Source organism: Myxocyprinus asiaticus, chromosome 7 (assembly GCF_019703515.2).
Source record: "Myxocyprinus asiaticus isolate MX2 ecotype Aquarium Trade chromosome 7, UBuf_Myxa_2, whole genome shotgun sequence".
Classification (NCBI taxonomy): domain Eukaryota; kingdom Metazoa; phylum Chordata; class Actinopteri; order Cypriniformes; family Catostomidae; genus Myxocyprinus; species Myxocyprinus asiaticus.
This window is the reverse complement of record NC_059350.1, coordinates 31,498,495-31,521,832: the sequence shown is the minus strand read 5'-3', so window position 1 is coordinate 31,521,832 and position 23,338 is coordinate 31,498,495. Positions and strand designations below refer to the sequence as shown.

The following is a 23,338-nucleotide window of genomic DNA, read 5'->3' as shown; positions in this document are numbered from 1 at the left end:
GTGATGGTATATGTCTAAGGATATGCTTGAGATGTGACACAGAACTTTCAAAAGCAATAACAAGCTAACAGAGATCAGCACTTTATAGGTAAAAGCCAGCTTTCTATAAAATTAGTCTTGCAGCCATGTTTTGAAACGTCATAGAATTTATTAAGAAAATGTCTATAAGATTGAAAATGAATAAAAACAATTGATGCTAACAACCACAAAAAGGTTATATCTGTGTTCCATAATATACTTCTGATTTTGTGAATATACTTCTGAACTGTGCTTTAAACTTCCATTCAACAAAATCAACTAACACTGTTAATACTAGTTATCTCAAATTGTACAAACAATATATATATATATATATATATATATATATATATATATATATATATATATATATATATAATATTTTATTTAATTTTTTACTGAATTTAAGCTTAATTTTTTACTTTTCTAAATATTTCTAATTAAGTAACCCTTAAAGGTGTCATTAATAAAAACATTTAAGTGGCCCTATTTAAACAGTACTTGAAATGTCCGATTTTGAAATCATAACTCAAATATATACGTTCTTTAAACTTTGGCTTTGGGTACTCCTAACTTAAAATGATCAAGTACAAACCTGCGGCTGTGTGGATTACCCAAAAGCCCTCGCACATGAGTAAATAATGTATGTTTGGTCAAATCAAGGGAACTTATGTAGAAAAATAATAATTGTAATTTAAGAATTTATTTAGTTTTCATTCTTATGACTATGGTAGTTGTTTTATTATAGCCGGTTGAGAGTTGTGATTTGTGTAAAGTTACCATTAGGCTGATTAGTGTTACCTCTGGTGAATTTGGAGCCTGTAAAATTTAAGCCATTCTTCTTTACTCAATTGTACTTTACAAAAGTGCAGATTTATGTGCACCAAGAGATACTGAGGAGAATCCAATGTGCCATATGGCCAACCGAGATTCCAGTCATATTTACCTTATACTGTATAAGACCTGCTATAACAAAATTTAAATAGTTAAATACAAACAATGATACTTTAATCACAGACGAGTTAAGTTTACTTGTAACTAGTTCATGTTACTTAAAAAATGAAGTTCCGTTTACTTGAGCCAAATAAGTATGTTTACTTAAAAAAAAAGCATGCAAACCGATTGCCTTAAAAAATCTAAGTAAGGTCAACTAATTAGATTTTACAGTGTGTATATTATATGCATATGAAGTTTATGTTAGGATTGGAAGTTCTTTAGGGGGAACCACCCTAAATTTTATATATGGAGCATTTACTGCTGAGGAGTAAATGCGAGGAGTCTGGGAATCAAGAAAGCGTTCCCTTGTATATAAGAGAGTCAGGTATTTCCAACAAAGAGTAACTAACAGTAAAATTGACAGACAGCATGATGGTACTGTAAGGAGATGAACTAGTCAGCTGTTTATGGGCAGTATCTGCCAGCTTAACATTTTCATCTGATTATGTTTAAATATGCCCTAGAAATGTGTACTTTGTAGGGAACCCAAAAGAGCTTGTCTTGTTTTTGAAGGTGCCAGTGAAGTTACTCTGAAGTGTCTCTGTTCTTTGATCAGCCAACACTATCTGCCTCTTTTTTAACTAGGTCAGATGACCTGGAAATTATGTTAGAGAGAGAGAGAGATAAAGGGATGGAGGGAGGGAGGGAGGGAGGGAGAGAGAGAAAGAGAGAGAAAGAGAGAGAGAGAGTTACCAGACACAGTCCAGTGTTGTAGAGGATCAGAGTGGAGTCATCAGATCAAAGAAGAGCAGCTTCACACTACCGTGCCTCTCTTATCTTCTCATTTAGTCTGCTCAATAAGAAGAAAGCTCTTTTGGTCTCCAGATAATACGGGATGTTTTTTTGTTTTTTTTAAAAGAGAGATAACTGGAAAGAAAAGAACCCAAAAGCATTTCTTCTTGTGGTGGAGCTTATGTAAAAAACTTCTATTGAGTTCTGCTAAGTGGATCATTTGGTTTAAATGAACACTTCTTGGTACTCAAATGTCAGAAGAAACATGGATAATCTAGAACAAGCTGAACTTTCAATGATTCAAAATGTGCCTTACATTTATCATTTCAATTTTAATCTCATAAAAAAATAGCTATGTAAATAATATGCTAAGTCTAAACACTTCAAATTATTTAAGAGTATTTATTTCAATATGTGCTTAGCTATTTAAAAATTAATAATTATTTTAATTAATGAATAGTAATTAAATATATTACAAATATACCTTATTGCTTAGTATGGAAATATATAGCATTATTAATAGATAGTAACTGAGTGGATTGACATCAAACACAGTCTGATATGTGTATACAGAACAAGAGCTATAATATGCAGTATTGATGCTTTTAGGTACTTCTAAACCTTAGGTTAACTTAAGTTTCACATCTTTGAAAATTAAGTTTGCCATGCCATGTTGAAGACGTTATAAATACTTGTAAATAGAAACCAGTGTAAAATCTACAGATGTGGTTGTATGTAGTTAATAAAGTTGTTTTAGGATGGACATTATGTAGCATATATGGTTCTGGCATTTGAAATCAGTCCACATATTTACTGGTTTACTGGGCCCTTTGTATTATTAAGTGAACACATTTATCTTTAGGTTCTGCATGTTTGCAATTAATAATTTTCTTTTTTAGCTAAAAAAAAATAAAAGAAAATAAAAAGAAAAGAAATAAGAAAGAAAAGAAAATATCTCACTCAAATTATTGCAATGGGGAAAAAAAGTTGAAAGTTATCTTGTATGATTTAATCTTTCATTGTTATTTTTTTCCATACCATTTGTAATAAGGAACAAAACTTCAAAATAAATGTTGAATCTAAGTGAATAACTAAGTGTATTAAGGTTTTTCCTGTAATAAGAAGTTCAGTGAGTAGTCCAGGAGTGCTATTATGTTTAATACTGTGACTCATATACTGGACAGTGTTCAGACTTCTGAACTTGACCAACAAAAAAGCTTTGTTCTGCATTGATGGAAGTATACCAGGAAAAATGCATCCATGTCTGTACACAAGTATGGAGATTTCAGTTAGCAATAAAATATTTGCATTTTTACATGTCTGATCTGCAAGTAGCTCAAAATCTTTCACTTCTTTTACTCTTTTTTAAATCCAAATTATTATTATTATTTACCTATTTAATATTTTAAATACAATGTAATCAAATAAATATTAAGTTCTGAAACTTGAGAACAAGTTTTCTTGTAACAGTCTCAGTCATAGTTTAAAAAGCCATAATATTAAACCGTCACCAGTAAGACATATAGCTTTCTACTAGTTACCTAAAACTCAAGTGGTATCACCATATTTAGAACAATAGAGTGAATGGCAAGGTGAGCAACAGCATGAATGTGGGCATTTTTATAGCAAATAATTGTTGCATTATTTTTCAGCATTAACGCCTGGTTTAATAAATGAAATTTAAATACTTTCGAGTCATACCACTTGTAATATTTATGATCTCACAGGTGTTTGATTTAGTGATGACGTTCTACATGGTTAAGGAGCAAAAATAATGTTTGTGTAATTTAATAAAACACCGTGACGTTTCTTAAACGAAAGAACATCTTCGCTCAGCGTAACAAACAGCGTTACTCAAGCATAAACATAAAACATAAAATACCCAGCGGGCTCTCAAATCGGCTTAACACCACACACACATAAACAATCGTTTCTCCCACAATAAAACTCACAGTTGCAACGGATCGATACTTTGACCGTCACAGGGAATGGTCTAGCGTCTGTGCAACGCATAAATATAGGTATGCACCCTTTATCTACAGACCCCTTAAGCCTGTCGTTAAGACGCGCTGTGATAAGAGTTTAACTTATAGAACATGAAGTTTGCCTTGATAAGATACTCCAATTACCAAGCCAAACAATCACTCCTCTCTAAATTATTCATCTTAAACGCGCTCCACTGCCGAGGAGTTGCTGCTCAGATTTAAAAAAAAAAAAAAAAAAAAAAAAAAAAAAAAAAAATCATGTGAGCATTAAGCGACAATGGAGATAAAACAAAAAGATGACGAATAAAAAAAATTAAAATAATAATAATTACACACACACACATATATCTATCTATCTATCTATCTATCTATCTATCTATATATATATATATATATATATATATATATATATATATATACATATATATATGTATATATATATATATATATATATATATATATATATATATATATATATATATATATATATATATATATATATATATATATATATATATATATATATATATATACATTTATATATATATATATATAAATGGAAAAGGATTGCGTTATTATGTAGTAATTAAAACAACCTGAATTTAGAATTATTATGCAAACCCCTGCATAATAAGACAACATTAGCCTACTTAAAAAAAAGAGAGACAACAACCAAACAACGAACTAAATGAAGTAAACTACTTACAAGTCTATCATGAAATTAGTGAAAATTATATTTCGTGAGATTTTTGTAATCATTTCTTTTTTCTTGAACAAACGTTCTTTATAAGGGCAGAAGTTAAATCATGAATTTATGTTCAAAATAACACATGGGCAGGTTGCTCATACATTTGCAGTGGAGCGTTGTCTAACCTCAATTCATTATAGCTTAAGTGACTCAAGAGACTGTCATCTAATTACAATAACACTGAAAAACCAGAATGAGATATCAGTCTTCAAAATGTTTAACTATGGCTCCTGATTATACTGACCATCGCAGATTAATGATACGCTAAGCAAATAAAGCAAAATAACAATTATAAATAAAACTCTAAAAATGTTTTTAAACATTTACCAGCTAAGACGCATATATAGCCTACAAAGACTCGAATGTTGACATTGCTATCAGTTAGAATAATTTAAAAGCTTCAGAACGAGTAGACTAAATAATTGGACAGAGTTTCTGAATTATTACAATATTGCAGAAGGCACTTCTACGACCAAACACACACAGACATGCATATTTTTTGATTAATTTAAAGCAGTATACTCATACGTACAAGCTGAAATGTCGGTGGACGAATGCAGCAGCGCACTGTCAAAAATTTTACAATGGCAAGAGAAAAAAAAGTACAGATTTATCTCATCACAAATCAATCAGCGGTCAGTTCAGTCTTTCTAGACTACAAAATAATAATAATAATAATAATAATAATAATAATAATAATAATAATAATAAATAAAATAAAAAAATCCCATCTAACAAACAAGCAACCGAGATTAGATAACAACAAACAACAAAAACAAAAAACTCCCAACATTTCAAATCGTTTTAATGTAGGCTGGAGAAAGTGACGGCTTTAGGTGAAATATGTGCTCTTAATGCCGTCTGCATATCCTAACCTGTAGGCGTCTAGGCTTCAGAGCAGGATGTTCAGGAGGAGAGAAACTCTCCAGCGCACCGAGGCTGTGATTGGCCAATTGTACTGACAGCTCCCCCGTTGATTGGCCGGCTGCACTGACAGCCCGACCCCCTTTCACTCCAGCTAGAGGACCATTCATAAACTAAACAATTCCAGCACTCACGGCTGAGTCTGGACAACTGCACACTGGCGCACAGTTTTCATGCGCAAACACAAGTGAGAGAGATGACTTGACGCTCGGAGATTTATCTCACAGCTGATACAGGCTTGGCGAACAAACAATTTTAAAACCTTTACAAGTTGATTTGTAAAAGTAGAGTCGCGTTGCGTTGTATCTCTATCTGTTTCCTGCCCCAAACTTGACGTCTATCCGCTGTGGGCGCAAACTTCATCAGTTTTTTTTTTCTTTTCTTTTTTTTTTTTTTTTTTTTTTTTTTTCTGTTTGCTGGGAGTTGTGCCTCTGGCTTCACCGGTCAGCATTGGATCCATCGGCGTACTGCGAAACTCCGGTTTACAGTCCGGATCTGTGCCCAAACATGATTGCAACGCAAGCAAAGCTGGTTTACCAGCTCAATAAATATTACAACGAGAGATGCCAGGCGCGCAAAGCGGCCATCGCCAAGACCATTCGCGAGGTGTGTAAGGTGGTGTCGGACGTGTTGAAGGAGGTAGAGGTCCAAGAGCCCCGTTTCATCAGCTCTCTGAGCGAGATAGACGCGCGCTACGAGGGCATGGAGGTCATCGCACCCAATGAGTTTGAGGTCGTGCTTTACCTGAACCAGATGGGAGTCTTTAACTTCGTGGATGACGGCTCTCTGCCGGGCTGCGCCGTGCTCAAACTCAGCGACGGCCGCAAACGGAGCATGTCCCTGTGGGTGGAGTTCATCACCGCCTCCGGTTATCTCTCCGCCCGAAAAATCCGCTCCCGCTTTCAGACCCTGGTGGCCCAGGCCGTGGATAAATGCAGCTATCGGGACGTGGTTAAAATGGTGGCGGACACGAGCGAAGTGAAACTGCGCATTCGGGAGAGGTATGTGGTGCAAATCACCCCAGCCTTCAAGTGCACGGGCATCTGGCCTAGAAGTGCCGCCCAATGGCCCATGCCCCACATCCCATGGCCAGGGCCGAACCGGGTGGCGGAGGTGAAAGCGGAGGGTTTTAACCTCCTCTCTAAAGAGTGCTACTCGTTAACGGGGAAACAGAGCTCGGCGGAGAGCGACGCCTGGGTTTTGCAGTTTGCTGAGGCCGAGAACAGGCTTCTGATGTCAGGTTGTAGGAAAAAATGCCTCTCTGTTCTAAAGACTCTCCGTGACCGACACCTTGAGCTGCCGGGACAGCCGCTCAATAACTACCATATGAAGACCCTGCTGCTGTACGAGTGTGAGAAACACCCGCGGGAAACTGACTGGGATGAGTCGTGCCTCGGCGACCGTCTGAACGGCATTCTGCTGCAGCTCATCTCCTGTCTGCAGTGCCGCCGGTGCCCACATTACTTCTTACCCAATCTAGACTTGTTTCAGGGTAAACCACACTCAGCGCTGGAAACAGCGGCCAAACAAACCTGGAGACTGGCCAGAGAAATCCTTACCAATGCTAAAAGTTTGGATAAACTGTAAGATGCAAAAAAATAAAAAATAAATAAAAAGAAGAAGAGGAAGAAAGGACAGATTATGCCGTTTATGAACGGGACTTTGAGATCGCATCACTGAAAGTGGAGAGACTGTGATCTTGGTGCTCTGAGAAATAAAACCAAGAAAAAAAGATTAATAAAAAAACCCCGAAGCATTTGCTTTTGCCAAGGTTCAAACAGGACATTGCAAGAGAGAGAAAGAGAGAGAAGTTAAGGTACATTTTAAGATAACTGTAATGACTTTGTTGTTTGTTTAACTTTTCACAAAGTGAAAATTTTATTTAAATATATGCACAAAATCTTTAATTGAGAATTACAAAATGTAGCGTGCCAAGTTCAATTTTTTCATGATGTGACCGAAAATTGTAACGTAATAAAATCATGACACGATATTTAAACTTGGCATTTGTCATTACTGAATACAAAAATAAAACGAAAACTCGTGGCCTTAACGGAACTGTAATGCAAGAGCTAAACGCATGAATAATTAATGATATAGTTTTGTGATAGTTTCTGAACTGTGAATAGTCTTGTTATTTAAAAAAAACAAAAACGAATAAACAAACAAACAAAGCTAAATGTAATATTTGTGGACTTGTTATTAATTTTTTGTCATTAATTTTTAATGGGATTTGGAAACACAAAAAACAATAAGCATGTTAATTTGAGTTAAAATAAAAGACAGCAAAATAAAGAATATTAAAATAGCAATAATAGACTGCTCTACACGCGAAAAATCAAATACAATCAAATAATCAAGTATTTAGCACTGCTAAATAAAATCAACATAAATACTAAAAATGAATCATAACAAACGATCTATTTTACAAACTAATAGTACTTAATTGCACTGATTTAAAGACTAACTCAGGGTCATGTAAATATTAAATGTTCAGAGACTTAAATTTACAGAACTGTTATAATAATGGTAGACTCAAGTTTATACACTGGAAATACCAGATTAAAAAAAAAGATATTATTTGTAATATTATTATTAAAAAGCAATTCAAAGTATAAAACAGCCTATACTCAAAGAAATGTGTAGACAATTCTTTGCAATAAACAAATAATTTATGAAATATAATATAGCTACTTTTTTCCAGGAAAATTGTTTAGTTCACAAATCTTTTACTATAGTAAAAGACAAAACATAAACATTTAATAATAAATTATTATTAATCTAGCTTTTAATAAAATAACGTTATTGAAAACAGGTTATATCAAGTACATTAAGAGTAAAGGAAATTCACAGTGAAGGAAATCAAGGAAATATTGATATTCAGTATTTCTCATTAATTCTACCACAGGCTAAACAAAATCTTCAGTGAATCAAGCATTTAGCAGAATGCAACCTGAACGCAGTTATCCTCTTGAAGCATATGAATCAATTATCAGGATATTCAGTTGCACAGCTCAGTGATAAGCCAATGAATACACTTTATTAGCCATGACCCATGTTATGAACAACTGTAACACATGCAACATGCTATGGGGAAAGAGAACACTTTTCTATCAGCCGAAGAACAACCTCTGTGTTATGATATGGCCTCATAAAGGTTATCTTTAACATTTACACAATAAGATGGGCACAAATAGTCAATTTCAACTAACTTTTTCTGGAACACAGAGGATACAAAGTGTGGAAAAGTAGATATTAATCAATCCTGCCAAACTGTGAATACACATTAAAGGACCTTGGTCATACTAAGGCAGGTCATTCCATTTTTAGTGCACACTGCTCATGAGACACAGAGACATTTTGGATGTGTAGGACAGTGCTCTGTCTCTTACCTTGGGATCAGTGTTCTTAAAGCTCGGGTCTTCCTCATCCACTTCAAAGTATAACTGCAGGGCTGTGATGGACAGTGTGCCTTTTACCACTACAGCGGGTGCAACCAGCTGTGCGCTAGTGCTCAGGTTAACAGGCCCTGGTGATCACAGAGGAGCACAGCGGTTAGTGTGTGTGTGTGTGTGTGTGTGTGTGTGTGTGTGTGTGTGTGTGTGTGTGTGTCTTCTCCACCCTCTACTGCCCTTGGCATACAAACCGTTTCAAATGAGTACAGAGTGTTTACTCCAACACATAAACTCGACAAGTTTAAGTTGCACATATTGGCTTCCTGATATAATATGTTTGGTTTAAATACGCTTTAAAAAGCCTACAAAGTAAGACTACAGTTTTATGATGATAAAATGTTTTAAGTCAAATGATCAGACCAATATAATATAAAAAAAAAAAAATACAAAGAGAGAGAGAGAGAGAGAAAACCTCACATTTTAAATGCTTCTTTAATATTGTCCTTTAGGATTAATTATACTTAATATCATGCATAGTTTTTTAATTGATGATAATCTTTCTTTTGTTAACCGATTAATGCTATACTGTATTCCCTAACGTCCTGATATTAAACTATTATCCATATTACTGTTTCACAAAACAAGCGTAAAAAATAATTATTAATTCATTTAAAATCTATTAAAATTATTGAAAAGAAAAAAAATCATTAAAAACGTTTAATTCATTAAACGTAATCCATAAATAGGATTATACCCAGCACAATGACATTTTTTGCGAGTCATCCGTCATTGAAACGCTGTAGTCGAGCTTGTCAAAAAGCGCTGAAATCCGCTGTCAATCAGTACGTATTGATTGCGGGCTTTGGGTTTAACCTGCCATCAATCTTTATATATGCCAACATGACAATGCGGAAGGGCTGCTCTTAGGAGTTTCAACCTCTCTCTACATTGGATTTGCGCTTCCAAACTGGAGCTCCGGGACGTATTGACCTGTGCTGTTGCAGTCGGTGCGACCAGAAGCCCGTGTTTGATTTCCCCAAACACCGTTTAATTCACGAAGGGATGGCATGATCAGATATGTTCATCAGCATGTAATAACATTTTCCCAGCTAAACCGAAACACATTCAATTACACCTGAACGACAAAGCGTGCCAAGTGGATGATCGGCGACGAGGCGGGACTACGATAATTTGCACTTTATTTTAAAGAGACTGTCTTTTATATGGTTTAATAGATGTTTAATTCCACTGTCAGCCCAATTGAAAATCAAGGATTTCTATTGACGAGGGACTGAAGAAAATATGAGGCAAAGGGGACAAAACGAAATCCGCTTTAGTGTTCATTTATGCATTTTACTTTTACACATTATTTCTAATTTACATAGGTATATAGCCTTATACTGAATTAATTTTAACCCTATTTTTTAATAAACACGTGATAACCTATTAAATACTTTATTCTCGTTTTAGTATTTTTATTCTACATGGAAAACAACCCGGAAACCTCAAGAACATATTATGCGCGTACTGAAACCTTCCAGCAAAATAAACAGCAAAACTGTTTTATGATTTAGGTCGGCAGCAAGCAGGTTCACATGTAGAGGTAATTGCAAAAGTCTGAATCAATAATGAGGTCATCTAGGAACATAATTATGCACGATATTTAAAAGATATATATTTTGTCATGGATATTTTACCCAGAATTTATTTAAATAATTTGTAAATGAAGTGTCGATACTTTGATTATTCGTTGTGTCAAAGCAGAACCTTACTGTGGGTCTTTGAGCCCTCACTCACGATCATAGGCCGCTAATGAGAGAGGACTGCAGTAAAGGTGTGATCCTCTTATTAACAAGGGAGGCGCTTGCAGTGTAGTCTACAGTATATGGCAGGATGACACGCCATCTACACTAAAAGCGCAGCGTAATCAACGCGCGTTGCAATGTAGACAGCGTTGTGATTATAATGAGAGTGTAGGCTATACTGTTCGCGCGTGTGCAGCCACTGTACACAGCTTTGTCGGTGAAGGGAGCCTTAGTTTGTCGCGTTGCGTCAGAGTAGATGTGAATTTACCTGTTAGGTTCTCCAGGTCTTTCTCCTCCAGGGATGAGAGAGTGTCATCATCCTCCAGGAGCAGCTCGGTCTCGAAGTTTAGATTCCCCAGCACTGAACTCCTGATGGACTGTTTGCCTTTCAGAACGTCTTCCTCTGGAGCTGCGTTAAAAAAAACACAACATACTCCTTCAAATGCGTAAAACTTTAGACCAATGTCAGTTCGTTTTTACTAGCGGATAAAAAAAATTAATTAAAGGAATGCTCCGGGTTCAATACAAGTTGAGCTCAATCGACAGCATTTCTGGCATAATATTGATTACCACAAAAAAAAAAAAAAAAAATGTAGTTTATCCTTTTCTTCAAAAAATAAAATAAATAAATAAATAAAAATCTTGGTTCCAGAGAGGCACTTATAATGGAAGTGAATAAGGGGCCAAATTTTGAACATTAAAATACTCTCTGTTTCAAAAGTATATCCACAAGAGATAAAGAACATGCATTTAAAATGATTTTAGTGTGATAAATTCACTTACTAATCTTTTCTCTATAAAGTTATAGCCAATTTTGCCATAACAATGTAATGTCAACAAACCCTAAAACCCTAAAAGGACTGTAAAAATGATGATTTAAACAAATTTACAGCCCAAATAATACACAAGTTTTAATAGAAGAATTAATGCAAGCGTTTTTATAAAATTATAAGCTTTACATTTCTGTATTTAAACCCTCCAAAAATTGGCCACATCCACTTTCATTGTAAGTGCCTCACTTAAACCCAAGGTTTTGCTTCTTTTTTTTATTTATTTTTTTTAAAGAAAAGAAGGGACAAGTCAAAACTGATTTTTGTGGTAATCAACATTATGCCACAAATGCTGTTGAATGAGCTTAACTTGTATTGAACCTGCAGTTTTCACTTTTTTGATTATTATTGTTACTGATCAAATTGTTACAAAAAAAAATAATAATAATTTTTGTTTGTTTAAAAAAAAATAATTGTTTATTTTTATTTTCCAAAAAACTTTTTTTAGCACCTTAATTAGCACCAAAATGCCAAATCCATTGACCAACATTTTTATTTTATAGGCCTAATAGTTTGTAGCCAATCTGTAACATTTTCACTAGCATTATTTTAAATGATTAAATATTAAATCAGCTTATTTACATGTATATAAAAAAGAACTTTATGGCATATTTGATTAAAATAATTGAAGGATAAAATAAGAACATTGTGAAAACGATGTAGCTGGAATTGCACCAAAACTAGCCGGTTATAGTTCCTGTACTTTTAAGAATGTAATTTGGCATGCTTGTTCTACCTGATCATTTAAAATAGCAAATTCAACAACAACACAAATACACAGAAGACTGACCAAATGAATTGTCCATTTGACACTTTTTGAGAACAAGATTGATTTGTGAAGGAAGCCCACAAAGGATGTCCTTGTTTATATTTTTAATGGTTTCCTTTTACAACTAGCTACCCAAGCTACCTGTTTCCTTTATAACATAAAAACAAATGTAGATTTGTGAGTAATCAGAAAGCCTATAGCCAGACATATATTCTGCTCTATTTGCCAGGCTAATCCCTGACAAAAATGAGAAGTGGCCATTTCTGATTTCAACAGTACATGACTTGAGGTTCTGCATAGATTATTTAAGAAAAATGCTAATCTGTAAACATTTACAGAGCACTGCATTCCCAAGTGGTGAGGGGCATAAATGGGTCTACAGTAGACACAAAGGCAATCCTTCATCTATGTAAACAGAAAGAGGTGATGGGACAGACTCTCATCAGGCTGCTTTGAAGTGTTAATTCTGTAGGTCCACTAGAACTATAGCCCAATCCAGAATGGCTTGGGCACAGAACCATCTGACCTCTGTCCCCTCTCTCCAGATACATCACCTGAGGGGGTTTGTATTTGCACTTGAAGCAAAACCCTGAGACAACTTTTTATAAATAACCCCCCTAAACCATTAGAAAAGCAGAGCAAAGAAATTTCTTGTCATGGAAAGTATGCTGGCGCACTGATATTTAGAACGGTCTTCCTGTAATTAACTCTCCCCAGAGAATTTGTAGTTAGCAGCAGTGAAATTACTACCAGCTTCCTAATACAAACCACATGCCTGTGTGTTCACACCAGACAGTGGACACAGGGATCCAACAGTAAAAAAAACAACAATTGTTACTTCTGTTTCATTCAGCCACAATAATATTTACGAACATTTATGTACTAACATGTCTGAAGTTAACAGAGCTTGGGTCACTTCTACCCAAAGCTCGGAGATTAATACAAACAAGTATAAATTATTTCAAATTCAACTATTCAACGGGTACTCCTAACACTAAAATGGGCAGGAAAACCTGAATATATATATAAGGAATGTAACATGACCTCTGTGTTGTTGCATTGTTCATGTGTTTCATACATGAGAGCTTACACTTAAATAATGCTGTCCAATCAAACCGTACACATCTACAGTACACTCACAAATACAAAACAAAAGCTGTGTTAGGAAAAAACTATTGTGAAGAACTACCAGTGCCCCTAAATGACTCAAAAACTCATGTTGTAAGATTACATTCAGACATCAGCTTTACTTAAATAGCTCATTTATTCCTCTCATTCAGCAAAGGCTAATGTAAATACATGCAGTTGCATTACACTTTTAAGCTCCGTTTCCCTTTTCCGTGCAGGTTCAAATGCTCATTTATATGCCACTAAAGGGCAGAGCAAGGCAAAGCAATTAAATTGTCAGAATTAACAAATTTGTTTTTAACAAGAGTGCAGCCAGGAGTGAAGTCAGGAGGTGCTTATTGATCACAGGAACAGAGACATTAGTCTTCAGGTATTTACAATCCTTTGAGTTCCCCAATACCACAGCCCCCGCTTGGCCGAATCAATCCCCAGAAAAGATGGTGCTTTCCAGCCATAAATACATAACTTACCAAACTACCAGCCATTCATTTGCCCTAGGGTTGTAAATTGCACCACTGTTTCCTGGCTGGTGATGAATGATCACAATTTTGTATGCCAAAAAATGTTATATTTTGAGTGATGAAAACTAAAAAATTATTTGTAAGCAAGCTTTTCTATATATTTATCTAAAAATACAATATGTAGCTTTTTTAAATGCTGGATTGCAGTTGTTATTTTGAAAAAAGGATACGTGCTGCAATGTCTTAAACATATAATTTAACATTGTGACATATGCTATGTCATGCCTTGAACTGAATAAGTGTGCTAAATATCAAAATCACTAGCTATTTTTATAATAATGCTGGAAATGAAAGTCTGATTTTCTCTTCCACATGTCATGAGAATAATCACAGACAGATATGACCCCTGTGGCTCTGTTTGAAAACTTGAGATCTTGGCCGCGTCTTTCCTTCCACTTCCACAACAAATTTAGGGTCAGCAGAAAAGACAAGCTTTCTGTGAAGGAGGGGGGAAGGCAAACTTCAAGATATAAGTATCAATTAGCTTCTCAAGTATCTTTCTGTTCAGTGATGTTTGTTTACTTTTTCCTCTCCAATCCTCAATGTGATCTTTATTAATAATAATTAAGATGCTTTGGATATAATAGTCTGCCAAATGCATAAAATAATAATAATAATAATGTATTGAACTGATCCTTTGAACTTCTAATAACTGATCCTTTTGAACTTATTAAAATTTAAAGGTGCACTCAGTAACTTTTGTCTTTGTGTCATCTTGGACTTACACTGACACTTAGCCGCTTGGATGCAGCATCATTTAAAATCAATAGTTTCCAGATTCAGATGCCATCATAGAAATTCAGTATTCACAGTCAGCCATGATTACTTGATTATCAATGATTGAAAGATTAAGTAGTATTTGGCTGGTCACGTGATTCTAACATGGTAGCCCCCATGTGCGGACCCTCTCCATGTAGATTAAAACAGCTTTTATAAGGTTACTGATATGACTTAATTTTAATGTGAGTGGTCATGATTTCCTACATATATTGCAAAATAACAATTCATGTCTTTAGGAGTTAAACTTTTTTAATGAGAAAAAAAATATTGAGTGCACCTTTAATACTAAAATATGACCTTTAGCGACAATAGCTGTTTTTGTGTTTATCTTGTACAGATTTTTAGCAGAATGTCACTTCAGTAAGATGAAGACAATTAATATTTGCGCATAAATATGGAAGGATGGATTGATTATTTCCTGCACTGGATAGTCACTTGGGAAACATTCAAATATAATGAAGGGTTTAAAGTACTTAACATTTTAGGTTCCATTTCAAAGGGGATCCAAAGTGTTCCTTGAGGAACACTTGAACTTAACCAAGTCCAAAGTTAGCAAAAGAAAGAGGGAGGAATAGAGAGAAGAAAAAGTGAAAGAGTAGAGAAAGAGAAATCATTGGATCCCCTTAGGGCCCTCCGTCCAGCTGCATATTATGACCATTAGGGTGGCCCATAGGTCTCTGAGGATGCTACGATTCAGAGCACTTATTGCTTTTAGATCACATTCATATTGACTTCTGTCACATTGGTCATTTGTCTTAAGGACCTATGTCATTCTAGGGGGTACTAACTGGTGACATATTGTAGACATTTTCTCTTAGAAATAGTCCCGTTTCTGAGAGGTGCAATAAGTTAAGCTGCTCAAATACTGATTGGCACTGCTGGTATATATACCAGTAAATAATTAAAAGTAAATTTCTCTGTATTAGGCACAAAAGGAAACTCCATTTGCTATAACATCTTACCTTTTCTGCATGTGAACTGCAGTTTACATACAAATTTTGATGATAAAATTATGATAAAATTATGTAAAAAAATCAGAGCGCAATTTAACATCTCAGACAATAGATAGAAATGTTTCAACATTCAACGATAAATAGTATCTCCCTTTTGTGTGCCATAGTTTTAATGTGTCCTAATTTAAAAGTCTCAGGTTCTACAATGTGTTTTTACTAGCAGATATTGTCTAAGAGAAATGCCAGAGGAGTGTGTGTACATACATCTAATCCTGGCACACAACACACAAAGCCTCTGCCACTAATACTCACTAATTTCACAGCTTTACTTACCTGTAATACCAGCGGCTGACATGCATGAGAAGGAAGAAACACACAGTGACAATTTAAGAACACTTAGCAGTATTTAAATACCTGAGCTAATAAGAGGAAATGCAAGCAGTATATAAACAAATGAAATGGGAATTAGTGTCATAATGTTATCTTAGAAACAAAGGCCTGGAGAACAGTGAGGGATTTAAGGGTAAAATGTAAGAGAATAGCTAATTTAATAATAAAGATAATTTTTTTTTTAACTGATTCTTGTACTATAAAAGTTTTATGGTGACTGTAGCCTTAATTTTTACATCCGTGTATCCGTTCTCACAGGGGTTAAAGTGTCACAGCTTTACAGACCGGGTCTTGAAAGCAGGAAAGAGAGAGATTGTGTGACTATGTATTACCCACCATGCTCTGCTGCAGCCTTGAGCGTGGCCTCAGAGTGTGTGGACCCAATCGGGTTCCTGATGAAGCGCCGACGTCTCCTCAGGTCATCCTCCCAGTAGTCCAGGCGCCAGAACTCCCGCGGTCTGCTGCCGAGAGGAAGGGAGAGAGGGAAATAGAGATGGAGAATGAAAGAGAGAGAGAGAGAGAGAGAGAGAGAGAGAGACATGTGTTAGCAATTAGCCGATGCAGTGAGAAGTGGCACAGGCAGAGCTGCAAAATACCAGCCTTGTTTTGCTGCAACCTTGCTGCAAACTGGGGACTGAGATGTGATCAGTTAATAATTATTATGTATGCCAAATAAAAAAAAAAAAAATTTTTTTTTTTAAATTTAAAAACTGAACTGTGATAATGTTTGTTGCCAAATATTTTTTATTCTTTCAAATTGTTCACATATTAACCAGTGTTTTCTACAAAACTTTTATTTATTTATTTATTTATTTTTGCACTGGAGGAGTCAGTTTAAAAACTGAATATATATTTATGTTAAAAATAAATAAATACTATTTTACTAAAAAAAAATACAACAGTATTTTAATTCAACTATAATTTATTCCCAAAAAAATTATTACTTTCACAATTGTTTTAAGTGAGTCAAATGACTGGTTAATTAAGACATTCAGTGAAGATTTCATCAGACGAATTTAAACCTTTAACCTGTGAGTCTTTTAAAATACTGGTTGAAAAGAGCAATTTGCTCATGAATCAGATTACAATATATATATATATTTTTCAATATAAAGATGTGTTTTATTAACATTAGTTTGCAATATACTGTTTTTTTAGCTCACTGCATTCAGTTTAGACTGAAAAATCACAACTCGGGTAAAATTTACAAAAAACTTTGATTTTGCTGTAGATTCAGTAGTGCTGTAGCACCAACGCTGGAAAGCAGTGCAGGAAACAGTGATATTAATGGTACAGGAATCATATTGCCCAACATATTATTGAATATTGATCTTTACCATCGACTACTTGCCTTTTAATTTTTGGGAGTGCATAACACTATGCAAAATGGCACATAATAATAAAAGCTGAAACGCAGTCATTGTACATTATCTCAATAAAAACGGACATCAGAGGCCCAACATGAGCTACATTTTTCTTAAACGTAACCTTAGAAATCACATTACATTAGCAGATTGTTACACACATACATACAAGTCCTAATCATGAAAGGTACAGTGTGTGTATATATATATATATATATATATATATATATATATATATATATATATATATATATATATATATATATACACTATATTGCCAAATGTATTCGCTCACCCATCCAAATAATTGAATTCAGGTGTTCCAATCACTTCCATGGCCACAGTTGTATAAAATGAAGCACCTAGGCATGCAGACTGCTTCTACAAACATTTGTGAAAGAATGGGCCGCTCTCAGGAGCTCAGTGAATTCCAGCGTGGTACTGTGATAGGATGCCACCTGTGCAACAAGTCCAGTCGTGAAATTTCCTCGCTACTAAATATTCCACAGTCAACTGTCAGTGGTATTATAACAAAGTGGAAGCGATTGGGAATGACAGCAACTCAGCCACGAAGTGGTAGGCCATGTAAAATGACAGAGCGGGGTCAGCGGATGCTGAGGCGCATAGTGCGAAGAGGTCGCCAACTTTCTGCAGAGTCAATCGCTACAGACCTCCAAAGTTCATGTGGCCTTCAGATTAGCTCAAGAACAGTGCGTAGAGAGCTTCATGGAATGGGTTTCCATGGCCGAGCAGCTGCATCCAAGCCATACATCACCAAATGCAATGCAAAGCATCAGATGCAGTGGTGTAAAGCACGCCGCCACTGGACTCTAGAGCAGTGGAGACGCGTTCTCTGGAGTGACGAATCACACTTCTCCATCTGGCAATCTGATGGATGAGTCTGGGTTTGGCGGTTGCCAGGAGAACGGTACTTGTCTGACTGCATTGTGCCAACTGTGAAGTTTGGTGGAGGGGGATTATGGTGTGGGGTTGTTTTTCAGGAGCTGGGCTTGGCCCCTTAGTTCCAGTGAAAGGAACTCTGAATGCTTCAGCATACCAAGAGATTTTGGACAATTCCATGCTCCCAACTTTGTGGGAACAGTTTGGGGATGGCCCCTTCCTGTTCCAACATGACTGCGCACCAGTGCACAAAGCAAGGTCCATAAAGACATGGATGAGCGAGTTTGGTGTGGAAGAACTTGACTGGCCTGCACAGAGTCCTGACCTCAACCCGATAGAGCACCTTTGGGATGAATTAGAGCGAAGACTGCGAGCCAGGCCTTCTCGTCCAACATCAGTGTCTGACCTCACAAATGCGCTTCTAGAAGAATGGTCAAAAATTCCCATAAACACACTCCTAAACCTTGTGGAAAGCCTTCCCAGAAGAGTTGAAGCTGTTATAGCTGCAAAGTGTGGGCCAACGTCATATTAAACCCTATGGATTAAGAATGGGATGTCACTTAAGTTCATATGCATCTAAAGGCAGATGAGCGAATACTTTTGGCAATATAGTGTATATATATATATATAGTACTGTGCAAAAGTTTTAGGCACTTGTGAAAAATGTTGTATAGTGAGGATGTCTTCAAAAATAATGACATAAATAGTTTTCATTTATCACTTTATGTCATATAAAATCCAGTAAAAACATAAAAAAAGCTAAATCAATATTCGGTGTGACAACCTTTGCCTTTAAAACAGCACCAATTCTCCTAGGTACACAGTTTTTATTGGTTGTTGGCAGATAGGATGTTCCAAGCTTCTTGGAGAATTCGCCACAGTTCTTCTATCTATCTCAATTGCTTCTGTCTATTTATGTAATCTCAGACTGACACGATGTTCAGTGGGGGGCTTTGTGGAGGCCATGACATCTGTTGCAGGGCTCCCTGTTCTTCTATTCTAATCTTTTCTATTTGCAAAAGTAATGTTTGGGAGTCTAACATTTATATTTCCTATTGACACACTAAAGCTGAAGATATAAACCATCTTAAGACAAATGCTTTTGTGAAACATCTTATGTGCCTAAGACTTTTGCACATTACTGTATATATATATATATATATATTCACACTGGCAGCCAAAAGTTTGGAATAATGTACAGATTCTGCTGTTTCGGAAGGAAAATGGTACTTTAATTCACCAAAGTGGCATTCAACTGACCACAAAGTATAGTCAGGACATTACTAATGTAAAAAACAGCACCATCACTGTTTGAAAAAAGTCATTTTTTATCAAATCTAGACAGGCCCCGTTTGCAGCAGCCATCACTCTAACAACTTATCCTTGAGTAATCATGCTAAATAGCTAATTTGATACTAGAAAATCACTTGCCATTATATCAAACACAGTTGAAAACTAATTGGTTCGTTAAATGAAGCCTAACATTGTCTTTGTGTTTGTTGCCACAATATGCAATAGACTGGCATGTCTTAAGGTCAATATTAGGTAAAAAATGGCATAACAGAAACAGCTTTCTCTAGAAACTCGTCAGTCAATAATTGTTTTGAGGAATGAAGGCTATACAATGCTTGAAATTGCCAAAAAACTGAAGATTTCATACAAAGGTGTACACTACAGTCTTCAAAGACAAAGGACAATTGGCTCTAACAAGGACAGAAAGAGATGTGGAAGGCCAGAAGTACAACTAAACAAGAGGATAAGTACATCAGAGTCTCTAGTTTGAGAAATAGATGCCTCACATGTCCTCAGCTGACAGCTTCATTGAATTGTACCCGCTCAACACCAGTTTCATGTACAACAGTAAAGAGAAGACTCAGGGGTGTAGGCCTTAAGGGAAGAATTGCGAAGAAAAAGCCACTTTGACACAGAAAAACAGAAAGAAAAGGTTAGTTCTTTCCATAAGAGCAAAATATGTACATTATTCCAAACTTCTGGCCGCCAGTGTGTGTGTGTGTGTGTGTGTGTGTGTGTGTGTGTGTGTGTGTGTATATATATATATATATATATATATATATATATATATATATATATATATATATATATATATATACTGTATATATATATACACACACACACACACAAAAATCTAATGTCCTTGGGAGTAACACCATAACCTTGGCCTGCAATGAAGAAGAGGCCCAGATTTCTAGAGCACCTCAGGGTGGTATGAGAACTAAATACATCACACTGAGGATCAGCCTGCTGACACAGCAGTCCAGCACAATTTCAGGCTAGGGGCGGGAAGATTGTAATTTGTCAAATCAAATTACACTCATTTTTTCTGCTGTAATGCAGAATGGCATTTGCAATTAATTACGCACACACACACAAAGGTGTGATTTTCAAGGAAGAACATGATAAAATAGTGCTGCAATGAATCCATGAATCTTAGCGATCTCAAAAGCAGATATTGACAAATATAAATTATAATTTTCCACCCAGAAGCACAGATCCCTCAACCTGGGCTGGTGGATCCTCTGTGATCAAGTGAGTGGGAGGGGCTCGGTGGGGGAACGACAGTGAATGGCTTTAGCAGTGGCTCTGTAGCCATCCGCCAGCTGATTTACTGTAGGCGCAGTGAAATATAACTCTCTAAGTCATTCTGCTCCGTGGAAGTGAGAAGAAGTTTTATCGTGCAACAGGGCCTCCACACCCAGGCCAAATAAATCAGGATAACGGCCACTTAAGAGCCCTCCCCTGTGCTCACCTTTTCTTTTACGCCCGCATACTTTCACATTCACAAGCAAACATGCTATTATGACCTAAAATACCACGGAGGAGGAAAAAAAGAGGGAGAGGGGAAAATCTATATTTAAAAAAAAAAAAAAAAAAAGGACTTGAGAAAATAGATAAATCAAAGAGTGGTAATCAAGTCTGCTCAGAATTAATGATACTAGAAGAAATAAAAACAGACAGAAATACTTATGGAAATATTTATGGCACCGTAATGGCATGCAAAATACACATTTTAAAATCCCACTTAAAATCCCACTTTGCTTCTCAGGCGTATGGGGCCAAGAAGGATGGGGGTATTAGAGCAATAGAGTAGGTTTTTCTCAGAAGTGTGATCAAATCACTCCACTGCCAGAGGCTTAGTACAAATCTCTCTCCTGTGCACCGAAACATCCCTCTTAAAACTTAAGAGAGCGCTTAAAACATGAAAATAAAAGAAGCTTCAAGAACTAACTGGCCTGACTAATAAGAGACATTAATAAGTGATTTATATAAGGCAAGAAAAAGAGAGATGCAATTTAAAGAAAGATGCGAGTTTTCCTGGAGAAGCACAGCTCCTCTGAGACCATTTACAGCTCAGGCAGACAGCAATGCCTTTCTTTTAAATGTTTTAAAGGAAATGTTACACACGGATAACAAAAAAAAAAAAAAAAAAAAAAAAAAAGGAAAAATAAAGTGCTTAGCCTTAGAATTGATATGTTAGCAAAGGACGGAGGCCTACCATGGTATGTGCACATGCACATGCAGACAAATGAATATATGCTGAACACGCATACTGAAAATGCATTAAAAATAGTGCATGGCTAGTAGGCTAATAGTGCAATCTCCTGGGTGTACCTCATCACTAATGAATGAGACAAGAGGAGAGACTTTACTACAAATACAACAGCAGTACAATAACCAGAGCCTGAACATTCATGTCTGAAAATGGATTGCATCATATGGGAAATGTATTTACTTTTGGGGGGAACTTATTACACAAATATATCCAACATTTTATAAGTTCATTACCTAACTGTGTATGTCACACAGACCTGCTTTACTCAATTATTCCATCTGATTTTATTCATTATGGAACTCTTTTTAAAGTATATCCATTATAATCGTTCTTTTCAGTCACTTGTTTCCCAACGTGATGCAGACATGTCCTGGCCTATATTTCTAACGTTTTTCTTGGCTGGTTGACTTTTAATATACTTAAATAATTAGTAAGGGATACACGTCAATAGTCCTATATAAAAGGGGTGACAGAATGGCATTTTTCATTTCATAATCTATGAAGCACAAATACTAGGGCTGTCAATCGATTAAAATGTTTAATCAAAATGCCATGCCGATTAATTAATCGAATTAATCACAATTATTTGCATATATCACTATTTGCTGAATAAAGCCCCCAAATTAAGACAACTGAATAAAACATGGTACATTATAACTTAAATAGTTATAAATATGTAGGGCCTATAATAAATATAATAATTCAGATATTCAGATTAAAATATACTGCATTATTGTGGCAGACAAATAAAGCATTGATTAAACAATACAAAAAGTCAATATGTTGTTTGTTTTATTCCCATATCACTGAACATACACCTACAGTCGACAACAATCCTTTTTGCATTTTGCATTCCCTCTGTGCTAGATTCTTTAGGAGTATCTCACTGGTTAAACACTGCATTTCTAGATCACTTTGTCAAGTTAAAAGTAGTTGAAACTTTGAAAGTTGTGTCTCGAGATCCCTGTATTCTGTTGTGCTTCTCTCAGCTGTCAAGAACTTATCCTGTATGACCAGGGGGTGCTTCTCATTTATTTAGTTGTGCATCCTTCTTTCCTCACTCCTCCATCCTAGAGCCAGTGACCCGGAAACAGATCAAAGTCCGCCATTAAGAAGGACGTACCAATTCTCTGAATGCATCTGAGGAGGCAGGCACAGAGGACAGAGGAAGCTTTCTGAGGACAGCAAGGAAGCACAGGTGGATCCTATGCAGAAGACTTTTTTGTTAAAACACCTGAAACACTCATAAATTCTCCTCACCCTTCTCATCTGGCACAACAGTTTTAATTCAAGCGTTACCTCTGCAGTTTAAATAAACCATAATTGTTGCATACTTGGACAGTGCATCTTGAATTATCATGATTTATTATGAATATATTAATAAATCAAGTTAACAACATAACGGCAAGCACTCCAAGGTATTGCAGCTGTGTGAAGATGGCACTCTGAAGTGTGCCTTGAGTGAGCAAGGACATTCCATTTTACAAATACATCTTGCTTTGATTCCTCCAGCTGTGTTTCCTTTCCTT

The 23,338-nt window shown here is 35.8% G+C and overlaps 2 protein-coding genes across 2 annotated transcripts in view; one reads left to right on the top strand and one right to left on the bottom strand.

Annotated features, from left to right (window-relative positions):
• LOC127443554 (lipopolysaccharide-responsive and beige-like anchor protein) overlaps positions 1–23,338 on the bottom strand; it is a 309,792-nt gene that overhangs the window by 149,678 nt on the left and 136,776 nt on the right. The window contains 3 exon segments of the mRNA XM_051702239.1: positions 8,796–8,932; positions 10,872–11,012; positions 16,311–16,435. Of these exon segments, the coding sequence (XP_051558199.1) occupies positions 8,796–8,932; positions 10,872–11,012; positions 16,311–16,435 (403 nt within the window).
• On the top strand, positions 4,979–23,017 carry LOC127443723 (protein mab-21-like 2). The gene is made up of 2 exons (XM_051702551.1): positions 4,979–7,219; positions 22,884–23,017. Exon 1 carries the CDS (start codon positions 5,911–5,913, stop codon positions 6,988–6,990), a length of 1,080 nt encoding a protein of 359 aa, XP_051558511.1. The 5' UTR covers positions 4,979–5,910; the 3' UTR covers positions 6,991–7,219; positions 22,884–23,017.